Source organism: Pelodiscus sinensis, chromosome 29 (genome assembly GCF_049634645.1).
Source record: "Pelodiscus sinensis isolate JC-2024 chromosome 29, ASM4963464v1, whole genome shotgun sequence".
Classification (NCBI taxonomy): Eukaryota; Metazoa; Chordata; order Testudines; family Trionychidae; genus Pelodiscus; species Pelodiscus sinensis.
In genome coordinates this window covers 12053837-12076200 of record NC_134739.1, presented here as the reverse complement: position 1 = coordinate 12076200, position 22364 = coordinate 12053837, and the positions used below count along the sequence as shown (strand labels likewise).

At 57.0% G+C, this 22364-nt stretch overlaps 1 protein-coding gene across 1 annotated transcript; it reads left to right on the top strand.

Moving 5' to 3' along the window:
- The first annotated feature begins 14573 nt into the window (after positions 1 to 14573).
- On the top strand, positions 14574 to 20206 carry LOC112546300 (P43 5S RNA-binding protein-like). The gene is made up of 9 exons (XM_075911429.1): positions 14574 to 14730; positions 15154 to 15245; positions 15742 to 15814; positions 16829 to 16917; positions 17142 to 17215; positions 17541 to 17624; positions 18313 to 18557; positions 19091 to 19144; positions 19663 to 20206. The coding sequence occupies exons 1-9, from the start codon at positions 14623 to 14625 to the stop codon at positions 19987 to 19989; spliced, it is 1146 nt and encodes a 381-aa protein (XP_075767544.1). The 5' UTR covers positions 14574 to 14622; the 3' UTR covers positions 19990 to 20206.
- Positions 20207 to 22364: the final 2158 nt, after the last annotated feature.

The window sequence follows — 22364 nt, the reverse complement described above, 5'->3', positions numbered from 1 at the left end:
GTTTCTTTTCCTGTTAAACTCAGGCCCAAATTGGCTAGCACCTTGATCTGCATACCTACAATCAACATTAACATACTTTTCTTCTTCCTCTTAAAAAGACAAACAGAATTCCTTCAACTTATTCCATTATTACAGCACAATTCATCTTTTTCTTACAGTATAATTCTTTCTACTTTCACAATCCCTCCTTTTGGTCAAGCTTCGCCTATGACCAACAATTACTGGGTTCCTTGCATTAACCGTTCTTTGTCTCTCTGTTCATCAGTGATATTTAAAATCATCAGATTAGCACTCTGGTGAGGGGTAGCTAGCTGTGTGATATGTTTTGCACAGTTTTGGATACAACAGGAGATTAACTGAAAACATACAAAAATCATTAAGATCCCAAATAGGATAGTCAGGGCTCCCTGAAACAACCAGTTTCCTATGCCAGTGAAATTGAACAAGTTACTCAGCCATTTCCACAGGGAACTTGGCTCTTCGTGAGGAAGATATGCAATCTTTTCTAAGTAGCTAGCGCGATCTATTACATAATTGGTGTTGTCTGGTATATATACACAACATTCTTTGCCAATGAGAGCACAGGTCCCTCCTTTTGCTGCCAGCACTATATTCAATGCCTGACGGTTTTGGAGGACCACTTGTCTGATCGCTTCTGTTTCTTTGGCCAGGGCCCTTAAACTTTCTCCAGTTTCATTTGCCATGATTTCAACTACTGCTTGTAACCTCAGAAGCCTTTTTGCATGATGTATTACTCCCCCAAGTGGGATAAAGGAACCACCAATAGCCTCTTCCCAAGTTAAAGGGCTTATGTGATTCACATACCATTTGGCATCCGACAAGTCCCTTCTTTTTTGCCTAAAATTACGGAGGCGTTCTCGTGGGAAGGACTCTAACACTCGGAATTGTGGGAAGAGTTGGGCGGGATAACAGATACCTGACCAGTTAACTGGTAATGTGGTATAGGCCTTTGTTCCACAGACCCAATGATGCCCTATCAAAGCCGGGAAGGGTCGGTTGCACCCCTTTGCCATATAGATGTCTATAAAGGAGGAGTAATATCCCCCAAAGGGCACAAGGTGATTCTCCTTACGGGGAGTAGTGTTATTTGCATGGCATTAAAGATTGTACTGATGTTACAATATGCTGGAGACAACTGCTTCTCCCCAGATTTAGCCCCGTTCCATTACACACCAAACACCAGTGACCTTTTCCCTCCACCACGCTTATCCATTTAGATACATTTATTCCTACTGCTTCCCAAGTGTCATTACTGTTCCATGTCTTGTTAAATGGATGAGGTCCTCCGGTGAGGCCTGGGGAATTAAGTGGGATTGCCAAGACAGGAACCAGCTTGTGAGTGGGCTGGGATGTGGCTGCAGACCCAGCAATTAGAGATATTAAGGGTCTGAGCGATCCATACTTGCTGGTGGATAAAAGAATTGTCATTGTCATTGTGGATTCCCCAGACCTTAAGACACCAGTAGCCGAGGAACAGGCCCCACCAGAGGCACATGCTGGAGGCAAGACCCTTTTTGGTTCTGACAACCTCAGCTGAGGGAACCGCAGTCACGGTTTTATGTCCACCAGGCAGCAGGCGCTAGGCTCACTGCTGCTTCTTCTTGGGCCTTGCTTTTGGTTGTCGTCTGCTTCAGGCAACCCTTACGTGAACGTAGGTTGTAAGGTATTGCAGGCTATTCCTCTACGTCTTCTTCTGGAGTCAAAATTGACTCTGCGTGGTCCTGAGGCGATGACTGGTCTGCTGGGGGTGGTGCCTTCTTACACTGAGAAGCCTGTATCCATGCTGCGATGCCGGATAGCTTAACAGCCGTCTGGGCAGTGAGCAGCACCTGATGTGGACCCTTCCACCGGGGTTCCATGGCGTGTTTTCGTTGGTGGTGTCGTATGTAGACCCAATCACCTGTCTCGAGGGTGTGGCAGGCGTCAGAGGTGGGTTCGGTTGGCCAGGCGGCTCAAACCTGTGAATGGAAGTGACTTACAGCTTGCATTAGTCCCTTGCAGTACTGAAGGAGTATACTGCGAGTCAAGTTCAAGTCTGAGACTGGAGTAATGGTAGCCATTGTTCGCATAGGGCGCCCCATAACAATTTCAAAAGGACTTAATTTATGTCTTTGGGATGGGGTGGATCGAATTTCCATAAGGGCCAATGGTAAGGCTGCTGGCCAGCTTAACCCTGTAGAGTCACAAATTTTTGCAAGCTTATTATTTTTTTTAGCATGCCATTTCGTCTTTCAACTGCACCTGCGCTCTGTGGGTGGTAGGGACAGTGCAGCAAGTGTGTGACATGTAATACACGATCCAGGTGCTGAACAAGTTGTCCAGTAAAATGTGTACCCCGGTCACTGGACAGAGTGGCAGGAGTTTCTTTTGCAGGCATAATATGATTTAACAAACATTTGGCAACAGACAGCGAATCAGCTTTGCGACAAGGAAAGGCTTCAATCCAACCCGAAAATAAGCATACCATAACCAAAATGAATTCATATAGTTGACACACAGGCATTTGTACAAAATCAAGCTGCCAATGCAAGAACAGTGCTTGGGGCAGGCCCCAGAACCCGTGAGATACCTTTACAGGTTTGCCAACATTGTAGCTTTGGCAAGTGGTACAGGCGGCATAGAGGTGAGCTGCAAAAGAGCTGAAATGTGGGGCCCACCATCCTGCCTTAGTTACAGCAGAGATCATACCCTCCTTTCCGACATGCGAAATGCCGTGTAGCAGGGCGGCTAGAGCTGGGTAGAGCGAAAAGAGGGCCACAAAGGCACCAATAAGGGGCGCCAAAGGGAATCAGGGTGTAGAGAGCAACCCTGGGCGACCCAGGAGTCTTTTTCTGTTTCTGAGGCAGAGTCTTGGAGCAGGGTGACTTTAGAAAGGGACTGCGGTGGTACGGAAACAGAAAGGGAACCGAGAAACGCACCTGGGGAAGATTTTATGGCAGCATTACCCTTAGCAACATTAGTATCTGCTGTGGAGTGACCAGGGCACTTAACAATAGCTAATGCAGATGGGAGTAAAACTGCATACAGGAGAGCAGAAATGTAGGGGCCATTCTTGATAGGGGTACCAGCAGAGGTAAGGAAACCCCGAGCTTGCCAGAGGGTGCCAAAGTCATGTACAACCCCAAAAGCGTAACGAGAATCAGTATAAATGGTGGCGGAGCGTCCCTCAGCCAGAAAGCAAGCGCGGGTTAGGGCAACTAGTTCAGCGACTTGTGCTGAAGTCACAGAAGGTAACGGCGCAGCTTCTAGGGTTTCAGAGAGTGATACCTCAGCATATCCTGCGAGGAGACGACCTTGGCTATCTCTAAAGCAGGAACCATCAGTGAATAACACAAGGTCGGAGTTAGAGAGAAGGACATCAGAAAGGTCGGGGCATGGGACGGTGACAGCAGAGACACTTGCAAGGCAGTCGTGGGGTTCACCGTCATTAGACAGAGGAAGGAGAGTGGCAGGGTTCAACTGAGAACAGCACTTTATGGTGATATGCGAAGCCGAAAGCAGTAAAAGTGAGGCGGGCGGAGGAAAGGTGAGCTGTATTACATTGTAGCAGGAGAGTATCTATAGAGTGAGGGACCATGAGAGAAACAGGAGAGCGGAGGACAAGGGACTCAGACATTTTAATTAGGCGTGCCGCGGCAGCCACAGCCCGCAGACGGGGGTAGACCTTGGGCAACAGGATCCAAGGTGGCAAAGAAATAAGCTACTGGACGATTTTTTTTTTTTGCCACCATGTTCCTGAGTAAAAACCCCAAGTGCACAACCAGATTGCTCGTGGCAGAAAAGGGTAAAGGGCTTACAGTAGACAGGTAACCCTAAGGTGGGGGGGGGGGCAGTGAGAAGCACTAAAGAGTCAGTTTCTGAGACAGATAATGAAGGGGAGCAGAGGAGTAGATCATTTACACATTGGACCAATGTGGACCCAGAGGGGAAGACCAGGTTAACAAGGTCTTTGGCTAATGCTTGGGAAAAGTAAGACGGGCTTTCTGTGTGCCCCTTGGGAAGCATACTGCTGCTCCTTGTAAGAAAAGGCAAAAAGATACTGGAACTTAGGGTGAACCGGGACAGAAAAGAAAGCAGAACACAGATCAACATCAGTAAAATGAGTTGCATCTGGCAGGATAGAAGCCAGATTAGTTGCTGGGTTAGGGATTACAGGAAAGGTGGGTACAACAATGCAGTTAATAGCTTGAAGATCCTGAACAAACCGCCATGATTTCCCATCAGCCTTTCGAACTGGGAGGAGGATAGGGGTGTTACAGGGGCTGGAACAGGGGACAATAATGCCTTGTTCCCACAGGGTGGATATGACCGGAGCTGAAACCTCTAAATCCCAAAAACCCGGTGCCACGACCCCTTCTCTGACCTTATCCCCATTCTTGGTACCCTCCCCATTCCCAGTACTGTCTGCCCTGCCCTGAATAATGCTGTATTTGCAGAGCTATCAACCTTTGTGAGGACTGCTTCTCTTTCCTTTTAGAGTGCAGTGGCAATGCTCTGCCACTGCTTGCAATTTGTCCATGGTCTTGGCCTCCCATCCAACACTTATTTGCTTTAACATACTGCTAATAGCAGATAAGAGGCTATTAACAAACGCATGCGCCAGGGCGCCCTGTCCATTTTTACCTGGTTGCTGTACCCCCAAAAAAACCCCAAAAACCAACCAAACAAACAAAAACTATCAGTCAGTCTGTGTGATAGTTGCCCGGGTTTTTTTTTTTTCTTTGTTGCTGTTTACGGGGTTATAAGTAGCTTACACAGTTGCAGCAGGTCTGCTTCAGAGGGTTCATAGGCATTGCACACTAGCAAAATTCCTCTGCAAATTTGGTAGGGTTTTCCTGGGGCTTTGGAAAACCTTTTAAAATCGAGTGGAGCTCCGTGTGGGTCCAGGGTTTATAACTTCAAGTGGGACCGGTCTGAGTCTTCTTGAAGGACGGGGTAAAGGGAAGCGCTCGATCTGGTGGTGGGAGAGGAGGTTTCCAATAAAGCTTTTTCTTATAATTAGAATTTTTAAGGGAGGCGAGCTTCGATTCAGTTCATTTAAGATTTGCCTCGTCCCACCACTGCATGAAGCAATCTACCTCTCCTCTAGCCAATTTAGTTTTTGGGAAGGCCAAGTTTGTCTTTTAAGACGTCCACTTGGTCTTTGTTCCAAGATCCTAACAGTGGCCACTGAGTTTTGGGATCCCCCCAGAGTCAATCTAGATCATTTTTCCAGAAATTTACAGGAGTCCGGACCCTTTCTAAAATATATAAACTGAGCCAGGGTCCCTTTAGGGAACTATCCCTGCTTAGACGTCTAGTTACCCATACAGGAGGACTTCATACACCAATTACACAAGGAGGAAATTCGGGTTCGTCAGAGCGGTGCCCAGTGCAACACACAAAAGAAGCCCACAGGCTACTGCCTCAATCGCCCTTGCGTTCACTCCAAGGATTTTATCCAAGGTGCGGTGCGGCTGCGATTGTGCAGATTCCAGTCACACAGACCGCGGGGACAGGAGCCTCTTGGTCGGCCAGTCCCTGGACAGGGATGGCTCCCAGACTCACTCACACCACAGGGAAGACGGATAGACACAGAGACAAGACAGTCCTCAGTCCGGACAAAATAATTACCTGACCAGAGTCCTGATGTTAGATCCCGGGATCCCTACCAGAACAGAGCAGGAACCAACAGGTTCGATGGCGTAGACTTCGCTGTGGCTGTGCACCTTTCCATTCTGGCGGAGGACCGCTCGGGCTAAATGCCCAGGTGCCGGCTGCCACGGTAGTCCTGCAAGACAGTCAGGGATCACACAGCTTCAGCGAAGACGGTTGCCATCTCAGTGGGACCTCCAAATTGTCAAAGTCAGACAGGACTCACAGATTTGGCAGACTGCTCTGTTTATTTCAGCAAAGCTTTGCTAAAATGCATGGAGAAAATGTGAGTACCCTACAAGGTTCAAACCCCTTGATTTTATATAGTCAAAAGGAAGCCAAAATTAACAGGATTAAAAGGGGGGCAAAACTTCACATAATTAGTGTGAGGCTACTCAAGTACTCTTCATTTCAATATTAAGCACACAGCAATCTCCTGGCTATATCTCCCTGATTATCTGGAATTGTTTCCTAACACTTAATGTTTCTTTTCCTGTTAAACTCAGGCCCAAATTGGCTAGCACCTTGATCTGCATACCTACAATCAACATTAACATACTTTTCTTCTTCCTCTTAAAAAGACAAACAGAATTCCTTCAACTTATTCCATTATTACAGCACAATTCATCTTTTTCTTACAGTATAATTCTTTCTACTTTCACAGAACAAATACATAACTTTTCCTTATTCACTTTTTCCATACCAGTCCTGATTTTATAGACCTCTAGCCTATCCCCCATTAGTCTCTTTTCTAAGCTGAGAAGTCTCAGGTTTTTTTAATATTTCTTCATAGGAGACATGTTCCAAATCCCTAACCATTTTTGTTGCCCTTTTCTGAACCTTTTCCGATGCTGATATCTCTTTTGAGATGGTGACCACATCTGTACGCAGTATTCAAGATGTGGGCATATGGTTTTATGTAGAGGCAATAAGATATTCTCTGTCTTATTCGCTATCCCTTTTTTAATGATTCCTAACATTGTTTGCTTTTTTGCCTGTGCTGCACACTGAGTGGACATTTTCATAGAACTACCTATAATGACTCAAAGAGCACTCTCATGAGTGGTAACAGTTACATTAGTCCCCGTCATTTTGTACATATAGTTGAGATTATTTTTTCCAGTGTTCACTATAATTTCATTTGCCATTTTCTTACCCATTTAGTTTGGTGAGATCTTTCTGAAGCTCTTCAGTCTGCTTTGGTTGTAACTATCTTGAGCAGTTTAGTATCATCTGCACATTTTTCCACCTCACTGTTTACTCCTCTCTCCAGATCATTTATAAATTGGTTGCATAGGATTGGTCTCAGTACAGACCTTTTGGGGGACACCATTAGTTACTTCTCTCCACTCTGAAAACTGACCACTTATTCCTACCCTTTGTTTCCTGTCTTTTAACCAGTTATCAGTCCATGAAAGTACCTTCCCTCTTACCCCATGACAACTAACTTTAGAGCCTTTGGTGAGCGACCTTGTCAAAGGCTTTCTGAAAATCTACGTACACTGCGTCCACTGGATTCCCCCTTGTCCACATGTTTATTGATCCCCTCAAAGAACTCTAGCAAGGCAGGATTTCCCTTTACAGAAACCATGTTGACATTTCCCTAACAAATTATGTTCATCTCTGTCTGACAATTTTACTCTTTACTATAGTTTCAACTAATTTGCCCGGTACTGACATTAGACTTACCGGTCTGTAATTGCCAGAATCACCTCCAGAGCCCTTTTTAAATATTGATGTATTTGGGTCTAAGCTTTTGTGGGTAAACACCGCTTTGTCCAATGCATGAAGACCTCTTACAAAGTGATTTTACCCATGAAAGCTTAGGCCCAAATACACCAATATTTTAAAAGGGCTCTAGGTTTGATTAGATCATATCCATCAAGCTGTCATTTTAGACCCTTTCCTGAACCTGAGTTGGTCTCTGTGGGGAGTGACTACCAAGGTCTTTCTTAATGAGCTGGTGGTACCATGTGCTTTCAACTTATGATCAGTACCAACGACTGTTCTACACCTGGGCCTATTCCCAATTAGTGTTCTGTGCTCTCAGCCCTGTTCATGCCAAGTTCTGAGAGCAGGGGCCTGCCTCTTGCTCACAGCGTAGCTCTGCTTTATATTAGCCATGTTTTGTCTGTTAGCAGAGGCCTGGCTACATGGGCTTTTGTTTCAGGTCTTCATCTTTCTACAGCAGCATCCTGGGAAGGAGGGCCAGGCCCAAGACAATCCAAGATAATTCAGGGCTTGGGGGGGATAGAAGGGTGACCCTTCCCTTCTCCCTGTGTGTTTGCCACCCCCTTGGCCACATACAAGGGTGAGAGCAGAAAAGTCCAAAACAGCTGCTCTATTTTTTTTTTTCACAGACATCTCTAAAAGCCTGAGCAAGACAGGCAGGGTGGCATGTGCCTCCCTGTCTCCTAGAAGAAGATCCCTATGCAGTGAGTCGGGTCTGGATCTATGAAGTATCCAGTGTGCATGTCAGGGTCAGAGACTTTCAGTTTAGTTCTGGCAAGGATCAGGGTGTTGCTATGAACTTACTCGCGATGGGGTGACCTGCTAGAGGGAAAGCATGGTGGGGAGGTGATTAAAATCTATTCGGGTCACAGAGGGGTAGACTGAGCAGGGGATTGCTGTATTCCAGAAACAAGTGAAACCTGACTGGCGGAGGAGGTGATGTTTTTTTCCAGCCCATAAACATCTGGGCCTGTTGTGCAGACAATGCTCAGAACCTGTAACTCCTACGCTGTGGGGGTTTGGCACCCCAGCATTAGGTTTTAAACAGCAGCTGCTGACATTGTACAGGTTGAACCTCTTTAGTCCGGCGCACTCTGATCTGGCAACCTCCCTCGTCCAGCATGATGTTAGTGAGCTGGATGTCCACGTACCGTAGGTGTGGCCAAGTTTCCCATGATCCCATAAAGTTTGTTTGCAGCCACCGGTCCTGGCTCCCGGTGTTCTTCGCTGCACCGGACAGTCCAGTATTTGAGGTTTCTGTCCAGGAAATAAATTGAGAAAATCCCAGACATAGAAATGTCCGGTATTTTCTAATTAAGTTGTTGTGTTATGAGTATCAGTACGTAGTTGCGTACTGCCTGGCTGGTAGACACGGCGTGAGTCACATGGCGTGAGTGTGTCTACCAGCCAGGCAGTACACAACTACACAGTAGAAAGGAGGGGGGTGGGGTGGGAGGGAATCTTAGGGCCGGACTTGCAGGTGCTCCACCAGGACCGTGTGTGGGGCAGGCAGCACCTCAGGATCTGTGTGTGCCCAGGCCAGCCCCACTCCCTGCTGGCCGATTCTCTCCCCCTCCTTTCCCCCCCACCAGCCCCACTTCCCCCCAGCTGGTTCTCCTCATCTCCCTTAGCCAGCCCCGCTCCCCCCGATCTCCTCCCGACCAGCCCTGCTTCCCGCTGGCCCGTCCCGTCCCCCCGTCCCCGTCCCCCCCACACATCTGAGATCAAGTGTGTCCGATATTTTTTTTGAAGCCATCTGGTAACCCTAGATGCAAAAAAGCTCCAGGCTGTCGTGCTGGCCTCTGGGCTGCTGGACCCATGGGCACCAGGGACACACCCGGGGGCTGGCTTGCTCCAGGTGAGGCCTCCCACTCCTCCCCACACCAGCCCCCTGGTGCTGCTATCGGGGCTGTGAGTTGAGGCCACTTCCCTGCATCCTGCCTCTTCTTCCAGCTCCAGGTCCTCGATATCTTCAGCCACCTGCTGGGGAGGAGCAAACCAGACCCCGGCTGCAGCTCAGGGGACGAGGGGCTGAGAGAAGCAGCGGGGCCGGGTGTGTAGCACAGGACAGGGGACTGGGACATCTGGGTGACAGGCCCAGTCACTAGTGAATCGGTAGCTCAAAGACAAAGGACTTTGGCTCTGCTTCCTGAGGTGGCATTAGGCCTTCCAGCCCCTCTGGGCTAGGGGAGGCAGAGGGGGACTCCAGGACTCAGCTCTGCTGGACAAATAGGCAGCGTGATGGCTGATGAAATTCAGGGCTGACGAATGCAGGGAAAGGCCAAGGCCAATCAACTCAACTAAAGGCCCAGGTGTCAGAAGCAGGGTGGGGGATGTGGCTGAGACCCAGCAAAAGAGCAAAGCCCAGACACCTGGGTGACCTTGGCCATTGGCACGGTCTGAGCTATTGCTGGGTGCTAAACAAGAGGGAGAAAGGGGCCTGGCCGCACCTGGGAACACAAATGAGACGGGGCTTGGAAGCAGCCCAGTGAATATCCAAAAGCCAGCGGCTGGAAGCAGCAGGGAGAGCCCGGCTCTGTTCCCAAGAGATTACACGGAGATCCTTGAAGTAGTTTAGGTGCCAAACTCCCATTAAAACCCACAGGATTTAAGCACCCAAATCCCTCTGAGGATCAGGGCCTGACAAGCCCGGTGGATAATGGAGAAGGGAGGGAGACAGCGGGAGAGGGACCTGCCTGTGACGGCGCGTTGGGGGTTCCCCGTCTCCTGCACCCCGAAATGGCACAAACAGACTGTACCAGCCAGTGGAATTGAGGGTGGTTTATTGCTCCTCCAGCACAGCGCAGCACAGATGTAATCTGGTCACAGGAACTGGGCTAGGATGCCTCAGGCCCCCTTGAGATGGGGGAGACTGGGCCCCTAAACTCCAGCTCCTCTCCCTAGGCTGTCTCATCCATCCTCACAGACAGCCACCAACCAACTCCCTAACTTCCAGCCCTGCCCCCCAGCCAAGGCAGCATCCACCTTCCTTTGTTCCTCTCCATGGGGGGTGTCTGGCCACTGGTTTGCATAGTGACTCATCCTGTTTTGCTGGGTCGTGGTACCCACGGCAGCCAGTGGGGGTTCCCCCAGAGCCAGCAGCATAGAAACCAGCCAGGTACCCCCACTACGTCACAGTTCTCCCCCCTCCGAGAGCGAACTGAGCAGGGTCACTCCGCTCGTGACCTAAGGAAGTTCGGGTCCTCTGCGTGGGAACCCGCCCTGGGGACATGGGTGCTCCCCTTGACTCGGGCCGGCCGTGGCGAGGCCCCACATGAATTGGCTTCCCTCTGTCCACTCGCCGCCCCGCTCCAGGGCGAGTGGCACAGGCCTGTCCTCGGGGGTCACACCCACCCTTCCGCTGGCCTTGATCTCTGGCCAGGGTCTCTCGGGCTGGGGCCATGAGCCCAGCGAGCCTTCTCTGGACAGCCAGGGCGGCTTCCACCCCCGATGCTCCATCCAGGGAGGTCTTCCCCTCCCATAACTCTCTCAGCAAGCCCAGAGGGTCCTCTATCTGGGGTAGAGACCCCCAAGCCGCTTTCCTCCTGTCTTGGGCCTTCCCGCCCCTCTGGCAGGAGTCACAGGACCGGCAGTACCGCTGCACGGCTGTAAAGATTCCCGGCCAATAGAAGTGCTGGAGCAGCTTCAGCCGGGTGCTCCGGATCCCCCGGTGGCCCCCAACGGGGACATCGTGGGCCGAATACAGCAGCTTGAGGCGATACTTTCGGGGGACGACCAGCTGCCGCTGGACACCCCATGCCCTCGCCTTCCTGGGGGGGAGCCACTCACGGAACAGGAGCCCACGCTCCCGCAGGAATCTCTCCTGGCCACCTCTCCCCCGGGGCTGAGCTGCACGGAGGCCAGCCTGGTCCCTCAGCCTCTGCAAGGAGGGGTCTGCCTGTACCTCAGCCTGGAATTCAGCTGCTGAGGCAGGGATCGGGACCTGTTCCCCACCTTTGCCTAGGTCCGGAGTCCCAGCCTGGCTGGACCCCGTTTCCACTGGGATGGGACCCTGAGGACGCTGCCAGGAGTCCTTCCCTGGACTCACGTTGTCAGCCCCCCGCTGGCTCTGGCTCCGGGTAGTGACTAGAGCCCGCTGGGATTCATGGGGCCACTCCTCTAGGTCATTCCCCATCAGCACCTCGGTGGGCAAGTGCGGGTGCACCCCCACTTCCTTGAGGCCCTCCTTGGCCCCCCATTTCAGATGCACCCTGGCTACAGGCACCTTAAACGGGGACCCGTCTATGCCCTTCAGGGTCAGCTGCGCGTGGGGTAGTATCCGCTCCTGGGCCCCTATGTCGGATCGGGCCAGAGTCACCTCCGCCCCCGTGTCCCAGAAGCCCGTCACCTTCCTACCATCCACCTCCAGGGGTATGAGGCACTCGCTCCGCAGGGGCCGTCCTGCCCCCACCCGGTACACGGAGGAATCCGCCTCCTGAGAATCAGACCTCCCAGGGGAGGTGCACTGAGCATCCTTCCCCTCTCTCTGAGCTGAGGTTTGCCTGCCAGCCCCTGCCTCTGGGGCAGCCTGCCCTTCCTCCCGCCCCAGCCAGTTAACCCTGGAAAGTCCCCGGTCCTGGGACCTGGTGCACTGAGCCCTCTTGTGGCCTCTTTGCCCACAGCGCTGGCAAGTTAGGCTTTGGGCTGTCTCTGTCCAGGCCCTGGCTGGTTCTCTGGGGCCCAGACGACCTGTTCCTTGGTCTCGCCCCGTAGTTGACTCCCTCCATCGCTCAGCCGAGATCCGGTCTCTGCGCGGTTCCCTTTCTCTCCGGGACTCCCGTTCACACCCGGACCGGCTCTCCGTGAACTCATCCGCCAGTCTCCCGGCCTCCTGGGGGTTCTCTGGTCTCCGGTCCTTGAGCCACAGCCTCAGTTTGGGTGGGCACGCTTCATAGAACTGCTCCATCATGACCAGCTTGAGCAGCTCCTCTGCGGTCTGGGCTCCGACTCCAGACACCCACTTGCGGCAGTATTGCGCCAGGCGGGAGGCCAGGTCCACACAGGTCTCCCGTGGCCCTTTCTGTACCCCCCGGAACTTCTTCCTGTACATCTCGGGGGTCAGCCCGAACTTGTGCAGCAGGGCCTCCTTGACTCGGTTGTAATCCCCTGGCTGTAGGTCCTCCAGCTGACTGAGCACTCCGGCCGCCTCCTGGCTCAGTGCGGGGATGAGCTCCTGCAGCCAGTCAGCTGGGGGAACCCGTTGCAGTCCACAGGCCCTCTCAAAGGAGCTGAGGAACCCGTCTATGTCGCCCATGTCCTTCAATTGGGCCACCACGAGCCTCTCCAAGCGCCTGGCAGTCCTGGGACCCTGGGGCCCATCCGCACTTGGCGCAGCCGGTGCCCCGCCGGTTCTCCGCTCTGCCATGGCCAGCTCATGCTGCCGCTGCCTCTCTCGGTCCTGGCGCTCCTTCTCTCGGTCCTCTACTTCCAATTCCCTGATCCGCAGCTGGATCTCCAGCCGCCGCAGCTCCGCTGGGCTGGCCCCTGCCCTAGATGGGCTACGGCTTGCAGGCCTCCCGGGAGACGCTGTCTCATCTCTCCGGTGGGTTCCAGCGCTCCTCCCCCTCTCTGAGCCTGACACACTCTCAGGGGGGGTCTGGCTGCTTCCCCTGGGGACAAGATCCTGGCCCTGTGGCTGGTCATTCTCTTCTAACTGAGCAATCAGCTGGGCCTTGGTTGCTTTCCGCACAGGCAAGCCCCTCTCTCTGCACAGCTCCACCAGCTCTGCCTTCAAGAGTCGGGCGTAGGCCATCTGCCCGCTGGGTCCCTCGGTGCAGACTCACCAGTCTAGTGCTGCAGCGCCCCACGATTCCCAGGAACCGCTTCGCTCTGTCTCCAGCACGCCTGGCTCCAGGGCTCTTGCTTCTACTGCGCCTTGTCGCTCGCCGCTGGAAGCTTCATCCACGGGGTGCAGTGCATCCCACTTCTGACACCAGTGTGACGGCGCGTTGGGGGTTCCCCGTCTCCTGCACCCCGAAATGGCACAAACAGACTGTACCAGCCAGTGGAATTGAGGGTGGTTTATTGCTCCTCCAGCACAGCGCAGCACAGATGTAATCTGGTCACAGGAACTGGGCTAGGATGCCTCAGGCCCCCTTGAGATGGGGGAGACTGGGCCCCTAAACTCCAGCTCCTCTCCCTAGGCTGTCTCATCCATCCTCACAGACAGCCACCAACCAACTCCCTAACTTCCAGCCCTGCCCCCCAGCCAAGGCAGCATCCACCTTCCTTTGTTCCTCTCCATGGGGGGTGTCTGGCCACTGGTTTGCATAGTGACTCATCCTGTTTTGCTGGGTCGTGGTACCCACGGCAGCCAGTGGGGGTTCCCCCAGAGCCAGCAGCATAGAAACCAGCCAGGTACCCCCACTACGTCACACTGCCCCAACACCTGCCTGGCTTCTCATGCCCACAGCTGGGGAGCTCTTTGCAAAGGAAGTCAGTGTTGTCTTATGGGGGAGAGAAACTGAGGCACAGAGCAGGGGAGGAACATGCTCACGGTCCCCCAGCAGGCCAGGGGCAGAGCCACCTGTAACCCGCACCCAGGCCCACGCTGAGACTTCCTAACACAGAGTCCGACGCTAACCGGAGACCTGGGGGTTGGTTTGGTCCATTGAGAGCCCGGGCTGAGTTTGGATTCCATGCACCTGCAGCACTGGGCTGCTCAGAGCCCAATTGAGGGATGGGGGGGCTGCTTTGGGCCCTGCCCCCAGGACCTAGGGCCTTCTAAACATGCAATGAGGTGGGGGGGGGGGTCAACAGTAGCAGAAGCACCCAACTCCCCTGGGAGCTCATGGGAGGGAGCCACCTCAGCATCTAGCTGGTCTAGGCCCTTTGGGGAGCCCCCTTGGGCCTGAAACAGCTCACAAAAGCTGCCCCTTAGCAAGGGAGTGAGGCAGGTTGCACAGGAGGGGGAGGGGGAATTGCTGGCCCAGGTGTACACCCCTGAGTCACTGGGTGCCGGCCTTATAGGAGATGCTCAGCCCCCCTGGACCCTACAGCCTAGAACCAGCTCCCCCAGCTCCTGTGCAGGGAGCAAGCCCTGGGGGGGGCTGAGCCTGGCTCCAGCCCTGCCAACTCTCCACTGATGGGGGCCAATCCATTTGCCCCGCCCAGCCGGTTGACGGGATCGGCATCAGCTGCAGCCCCATGGAGCATAAAACCAGCAGCAACCGGCAGGGCTGCAGCCTAGTCCAGGCAGAGAGGCTAGGAGAGGGGGGGAAGCTGTAACGCTGACCAATGGCTGATGCTGGGGAAGGCAGGATGGGACTTGGGGGAGCTTTAGTCTGCCCCCCTGAGGAGTGTGAGGCTGTGATCCCCAAGGAGAGGAGGCTGCCAATGGGGGAGGTAAGAGGGGGCTGGGGGGGCCCTGCTCTGTGGCTCGGAAGGCCAGGCCCCTCTGTGCCAGGTGTATTGGTGCTGCTGGTGTCTGCGTGTGGCTGGCCTGTATGAGCAGGGACTTGGCTGCTTCTCTGAGCCTGGGAGTCCCTCCCCCCCTTCACCTCTGGTGGGAGCCTGCAGGGGGCAGCGCTGCCCCACGTGGGTCAGATGGGGTGGGGGGTTCCTGTGCTGATTAACTTTTTATAGCCTGGGCTGTGTTGCTCCTGGGTAGCAGAGCCAGGGCTGACTGGCATCCCTAGACTGCTGAGTGCCAGGTGTCCTGGCCCTCCCCGTCTGGTGTCTTGTGTGAGCCTCCCGCCCCTACCACGGGACACGGCCCCTGGGTCAGGGGGGCACAGGGAGGTCTCTCACCAAGGCCTGTCGCTGCAGGCTGCTCAGCTCGGTGGCCAGACAGGCGATGGCAAGAGAGGCTGCGGCAGGAGCTCCTGGCAGATGCCCACGCAGCAGCAGGATGATGCCAGGTAGGGCTGGGGGGAGGTAGCTTGTCCTTGTGTGTTCTCTCTGCTGCTCAGCCCCCTCCCACTTCCACTGGGATCTACAGGCCTGGCATTGGGCCCTCTAGGAAGGGGGGAGGCTGGAGGTGGCATTGCCCTAGTGCCCAGCTGGCTTGTACAGCCAGGTGCTGCGCAAACATCTCCTGAAATAATCCCTGCTCTGGAGGAGACAGGCACAGAGGGGGAGGGAAACCGAGGCATGCAGGGTAGAAGGGAGTTGCCCAAGGTCACCCGGCAGCTCAGTAGCAGAGCTGGGCGTAGAATGCTGACTCTCAGACCACTGCCCTGCCCACTAGACCATGCGGCCAGCCACTGACCAGGACAGGTTGTGGGTGAGTCTAGTAGCCACGTTTCCCTGACCCTCTGAGCACCAACCCCTGCTTTGTGCCCTTAGCCAACGGCTGAGCCTGGCTTGCAGCTGCTGGGCCAACCCCTTCCCATTGTGCGTGTCTCTTTTCTCCAGCTGCTTGGATGCCAACAGCAAATCTGTGCCCGAGGGCTGCGTGGACAAGCCCCGTGCGAAGAAGTCCTTCCAGGTAGGGTGCACGGGGGAGGGGACAAGGGGGAGAACAGCTGGTGAGTGGGGGGCGGGGAGGGGGTCTAGGACCCGGATTCCTTCTCAGGTCTGATTTGTGCAAAGCTGATGCCTCTGCCTCCCCTTCCCATCTGGGGCCCTGGCTCTGGGAGCCTGCACAGCCCCTAGGCACTGGGCATGATGCCTGGAGTCCCTTCTCCGGGCCAATTCTCCACTTCTCTTAATGACTTGGCGCAGCCCCTGCGCCCGCTCGGTGACCCTGATATGGGGGGGAGGCTTGGCGGCAGGCACAACAGTTGGGGGGCAAAGGGGGTGGGGATTTTCTCATGTGGCTCTCCTGATGCATGGCTTTGGCAAGGGGGGATCCAGGCTGTGAGCTGTGGGGGGGGGGGGGGGAACAGCGCTAGGCTCCAGAACCGGGGAGCGTCCTGTTCAGCGGACACATGAGGGCACTAGAGGTCCCCGGCCGTGCTGTAGGATAGGGAGGGAGCAGGGCATGGCCCAAGGGGCTAGCACAGCACCCCTGCTCCGGGCTAGGCCCGGCCCTGGTGCGACATGAGGCCGTGCAAGGGACCCGGAGAAGCAAGGGCCGAGGGGCTGCAGGGACAGGGAGCCGGGCTCCTACCTCTCCTGCGTCAGCCGGTGCTGGGCTAGGCAGGTCCCTTCTCCACCTCGCAGCTGGTCTGTGTTTGACCGGCCCCTGGCTGGCTCCAACCAGCTGGAAATGGCCAACAGTCCTCTCCCCTCCCTGCTGGCTGCTCCCAACAGCCCTGGCTGAGGTTTGATTCCCTGCCGCAGGCGCCATTAAACTCCTGGGAGTTCCCAGAATTCCCCCCCTTCTCCCTAGGGTGTCTGTGCTGCCCGTGCCCTTCCAGAGCCACCTGGACCCGCTAGTTCCCGTGCACGCGGAGGGAGGTGCCAGGGCATACGGCAGGAGGAGGGAGCCTGGGCTAAGGGATACGGGGAGCCCTGGGGCACCCTGGGCTGGTCGACTGACTCTCCTCCTGCCCTGCAGTGCGGCTACCAAGGCTGCGAGCGAGTCTTCAGGAAGAAGGCGGCCCTGCGGGCCCACTGGCCCGAGCACAGCAAGGTGCTGCCGTTCGCGTGAGTCTTGGGCCCTGCAAGTTGGGGGGCGGGGGGAGATGCTGCTAGATGGGAGCCCCCTGGTGTGACGGGGTCGGATTTGGCCCTGTCTGGTACTGGGCATGTCCCAGGCTGTGTCCTGCCGCTGGCTGGCCAGGGCTTTGCCCAGTGTGGCAGAGCCTGGGGGTGTCCCTTCCGCCCCCCAGGCCCTGCCCTCGCTCACGAGAGGGGTGTGTCTCCTTCAGGTGCCAGGAGCCCGGCTGCACCAGGAAGTTCGCCAGTGCGGCCAAGAGGAGAGCTCACCAGAGGAGACACGCTGGTGAGTGGGGCTGGCTGGAGGAGGCTGGGCTGTGGGGGGGGCCGTGTGGAAGGGAGACTAGCTGGGAGGGGCGGGGGGAGGGCTCCCAGCTGGAAGCAGACCCTGGCCAGGCTGTGATGGGGACGTTCTTCTTGGCTCCTGCCTGGCACTGGGGCAGCTTCCCCCATCTTCTGTGTGCAGCATGTTGGGGGGCCTTGAGGAGAGCCTGGCCGGGCTGAGCTCCGTGGGGGGAGCCACCTGGAAACTCCTGTTGCCCCTCGGATGGAAGGAGCCACCCCAGGGCGAGGCCTCTGCAGCGGCTGAGCCTCCAGTGTCCCTCTTCCAGGGTACCTGTGCCCCAGGCCAGACTGCGCCACCATCCTGCCCACCTGGACGGCACGTCAGAAACACCTGCAGCAGCAGCACCCTGGTGAGGAGGGGCGAGGGGCTCCCCTATGGCACCTGATTGCAGGGCAGGTGTAGGCACCTGTCTGCTGGTGCTGGAAGGGTGGCATCCAGAGCAGGGGAGGGCAGGGAGGTCCCCGACCAGACCCATAAGGGGGGGTGCGGGGCAGTGCAGGGGAGGTCTCCTGAGCCGTTGCATGGAGGAAGAGGGATGAAGCTCTGGGGGTGTCCTGCCAGTAGCGGGTGGGGCCCCATGTGGATTGTGGGGGTGAGTCGTAGCGGAGGCCTGGTCACACCCCAGCATCCTGCTGACTTTCCATCAGCACCCGGCATCCTTGGACCCCGTCTCGCCGCCACCTCCGGTCCTAAGGCTGCCCCCGAAGCTGCTTCTGTAGCCTGGCTGGGCTAGTCAGTCTCCTCCCCTGTGGCCTTATTGATGGGCCTCGCCTCCCCCAGGCCAGTCCCTCGGTAGCTGCCTCCGCCTTGCCGGGTTACACTGCCCTGGGGCTTGTCCCGTGTCAATCCAGCCCGTAGAACCAGTCCTGTCAGGCTCCCAAAAAAGCTTCCTCTCCCAAGTAAGTTCTGTGAGTGGATGGAACAGCCCCCCCATGTCTCCACCTCCCACGGGGGGCAAGGGGGCGGGCGGCGCTCCGGGGAGGCATTCGGGGGGGGTGGGTTCTGTCGTGGAGCTCAGCCTCCGCTCTCCCGCCCAGTGGCGTACCAGTGCCAGCTGTGCCCCAAGACCTTCAGGAAGCCGGGGGGCCTGCGGAAGCACAAATCCTTCCACCGCCGGCGGACGCTGGCGCGGCAGAAGCCCACGTGGCCGTGCCGCAAAGCCGACTGCCAGGCCTCCTTCACCACCATCTTCAACCTGGAGAGCCACATCCGCAAGGTGCATCTGCAGCTGCTGAAATACCACTGCTACTTCGTGGGCTGCGAGAAGGCCTTCGCCATGCGGGTGAGGAGGCAGCGGGGGCTCTGGGCTGGGGCAGGGGAGGGTGGGGCTCTGGGGATTTCTGCTAGTAATAGCAGGAGCTGGTCTATGGAGCTGTTTTGGAAACAGGCTCCCCCCCCCCCCCCCCCACCATGGGAAAGTTCTGGGAAGCCTCCCTTTTTTTTGGACCCACCCAAAGAATCAAACCATAAATATTAACTTGGGGAAATGCTGTTCTAGCTCCCCATGGGAGTTGTAGTTCAGTTTCTTCATGCTGCTACTGGCCTGGCTAGGCCAGGCTTTCTGGGTGGACTACACTTCCCATGATGCACCATAGTCTCTCCGGATGAATGGGGAAGCAGTTGCATCATGGGTGATGTAGTCCAGCATTCCATAGTAGCAACTGGGACCAGGAGAAATGGAACTACAGCTCCCATGAGGCACTGCGCCAGACTACCTAGTCACCCCTGAAATATGAAGGGCTTTTGGGGGGCGGGGGTGTCTCTTGTTGGGGGTGAGCCGGTGTCCGCACTAGACGACTTCTCTTTCCTTGGCAGGAGAGTCTAATCCGGCACCTGACCATCCATGACCCCACAAAGAAGAAACTGAAGGTAACTAGCCCACACCCCAGCAGGGGCCCCAGTCCCCTCCTGAAGTTAGGGCCTGGTCCCAGAATGGGGGGGCCTCCCCCTTCTATCCAGTGGGAAGTGACCCCCCCATATCCGGGTCGGCAGGCTTGCAGAAATTTTGGTTGCGCCCAATGTCTACAACCCTCCCCCTTCCTGCCTCTGGAGGGGGGGGGGGAGTGGTGCAAGTGCTGGGAGGGGGGGTTGGAGGGTACAGGAGGGAGTTGGGGTGCAAGCTGTAGGAGTGGGGGGCAGCAGGCAGGGCTGGGGGAGTAACCTGGTGCATAGACCTCGCTGGCCATGGCTCAAACACAGGGTTAGCCAGGAGCTGCCACTGGGCCCATCTATTTTGGAGGTGCAGCTGTGCTGGCGCGGGGAGCCTGTGGGGAGAGATGGGGTGCTTATAGCGGGGAGCCTGGGGAGTGAGGGAGCCCCTGAGGAGTGGGGGGGAGGGGAGGGACAACCCCCCCAGCCAATGCCCTGAGCCCTGCTCCCCCTCCCAGCCGCAGCGCAGCCGGCCCCGCAGGAAGAGCCAGCGCGCCCGGCGGCAGGTGCGGGTGGAGGAGAACCTGAGCCGGCTCTTCAGCCAGAAGCTCTATGTGAGGCTCAAGCGCAGCCGGTCGGGCTTCCCGGCGGGCCAGGCCGCTGGCCGGCTGCTCCTGCGGGTCAAGGCCAAGCTGGAGAGCGACCTGTCCAGGCTGTTCAACGAGCGCCGCTACCGCCAGGCCGTGGAGCCAGAGGTCAACCTGAGCACCCTCTTCCAGCTGCCCCCAGCTGCCGGGGCGCAGGCCCCACCCAGAGGGGCCCGGAGCTCGCAGGCCAGCGACTAAGATTTGCTTTTTGACTTTCCCCTGGAGGGGGAAGAGACGGGCCCGGTCCCAGGCAACGGAGCCTCTTCATTTGTTTTCTCCCCGGGGCAAAGGGGTCTATTGAGTTTAAGCCCAGCCAGGCAGCCCTGAGCGGGTTTGCAAGGGCTGGCGTGGGGAGCTGCCCCACCTCTGTGGGGACTGGGCCCAGCTGTCTGCAATAAACACCATGTAGAAAGTTGAGCTCGTCTCCTCTGGTCTGTCCTGCTCTTGGGAGGGGCTGGGGGGGGTGTCATGAGGCACCAACCCCCCACCCCCGGGTGGGAAACAGGTCGGGGCTGGAGGACCCCCCTGGGCACTGTTCCCAGCCCAGATCCACAGGGGACTGATCCGCCCTGCTTAGTCAGGCTCAGGGCTCCCAGCTGGAGCTGATGGATCACCTGGGAAGCTGGGTTGCCAGGTGGCTTTGAGGGAACACTGGTGGGGGATGCTGGGCAGGTAGGACCGGACCCCCCCCCCCCCCCCCCGGTAAGCCATGTGGGGAAGTGGCAACCTGGAGGCAGGGGGAGCTCCCCTGGCTGAGGGGCTGGGGTGGGGAGGGGCTGGCAGCCTGGGTCCCTGTGGGTGTGTCTGCACTGTTCTGGGGGGGGGGGGGGTCTGAGCTGGGCATGACCCTGCGTGGGGATGGGCAGGGTGAGGCAGAGCTCCTGGCTGCAGTCTCTGTTCACCTCTGGGCCCCTCCCTGGGCTGGGGGTGTGAGGCCCCAGCAGGCAATAGGGGAGCTGTGCTGTGGGGGGTGGGGTGCCCAGCCTGTCTCCTGGCAGGGGAGGGCTGAGTGTTTAGCAGCCTGGGGCTGACTGGCCCCCTGCCCTCTGGCTGGGACAGAGCCTTCCCTGTGCCCCCTTTAACTCGCCTCTTGCTGTTGTGATCCCCCCGTGGGGCTGGGCTGAGCCTGGCACTGCCCCTCCGGGCAAGGCAAGGGGCTGGCACCCAGAGGGGCCCCTGGAGCCCTGCCTGCTATCCCGGGGGGGGGGGGGAGTTGGGGCTGGGAGTTGGGGCCTAAGTAGCCCCCCCCAGCGTGGCCAGGGGAGGGGCTCAGCCCCTTGAAGGGGTGGGGGCTGGTGTTCTTCCCCCTCCCCCATGGCAAGGGTCTGGGATCCAGGTCTTGCTGCTACCCCTGGGGGCAAGACCTGGATCATCTGGCCTGCTCCCTCGAGCAGGGGGGAGAGGCACTGGGGCCGTCCAGTCCAGCCCAGCCCCTGCCTGCTCTCTGCAGTGCTCCAAGGCAGATGACTCAGAGCTGGGGGGGGGGGGGGGGTGCTGCCTGTAACTCACCTGCTCTTGCAGGGAGGGGGTGACATTCATGCTGTACTCCGTGCTGCAGCAGAGTCCTGCTCTGAGCGCCCAGCGTGCCAGTGGTCGCACCCTGTGTTGCTGGGGTGGTGCACATCCCTCTGCGCACATCTATTCTGCACAGGGGAAGGAACATGGCAGAGCACCCTTGTCCCCCCCTCAGCTGTGGCAATGAGCCAGCCACGCAGAGGCCCACGTGCTGCAGCTGCGAGGAGCCACGGCCTGTCGGCTGCCTGGCGTAGGGGGACAGGTGTGAAGGAGCTGGAGGCTCTGGAGGTGGCTAAGTGCCTGTGCAAGACATGGCTGCAGCTGCCGGGCTGGCTGGCTACCTGTAAGCAGGTGGTTTCCCCGCATCCCCTAGTGCAGAGGCAGAAATGCAGAGTGGCGGCTGCACCAGCCTGACCCACATGGGAGTTAGTGGTGCCAGAGATGCCTTGTCCACAGTGTTGCCTGGCCTGAGGGCCACAACCTTCTGGGGCTGAGCACCCAGGAGTGGTTCTCTCCGCTGGGTGGTGCGCGCGCCCCCCATGCTGAAATGCAGCCCTCTCTGGTGTATCCAAGCTGTGCCGGGAGGGCTGGTTGTGCAGCACCATGGGGCAGCTGTGAGAAAACGAGGCTACGGCCCCGGGATTCGCTCTGCGTGTGACTCCAGGGCCATGTCCCCGTGGCAGCTGGGAGCCTCCCAGTCAGGCGTGTCGGAGCACAAACCTCCCCTAGCCCTGGGGGTGTAGACAGACCCTACGAGCCAGCTCCAACCCTGCAGGGCAAGCATGTAACTCCAAACCCCCCTTCGTGGGGTCGCGTACAGGGCCGAGCCCGCAGGGATGCCAGATGTGTAGGCCCTACAATAATACCAGGATTGGCCCTAGATGGGGAGAGTTTATTTATTTCCACTGCTCTTCCTCTCATATCCCTACCCTCTCCCAGCTTGCCCATATTATGGACTTCCCTGGTAGCAGGCCCTGCATTTAATGGCTGAGGGAGGGCTCCTAGGCCCCTTCTCCCTCCCCTGCCCTGGGGCTGCAGCCAGCGTGGCTCTGGGAAGA

Coding starts and splice junctions, on each gene's coding strand:
- LOC112546300 (XM_075911429.1), top strand. CDS start 14,623: ATGGCTGATGCTGGGGAAGGCAGGATGGGACTTGGGGGAGCTTTAGTC. Junction 14,731..15,153: donor GGAGGCTGCCAATGGGGGAG/GTAAGAGGGGGC, acceptor CTGTCGCTGCAG/GCTGCTCAGCTCGGTGGCCA. Junction 15,815..16,828: donor GTGCGAAGAAGTCCTTCCAG/GTAGGGTGCACG, acceptor CCTGCCCTGCAG/TGCGGCTACCAAGGCTGCGA.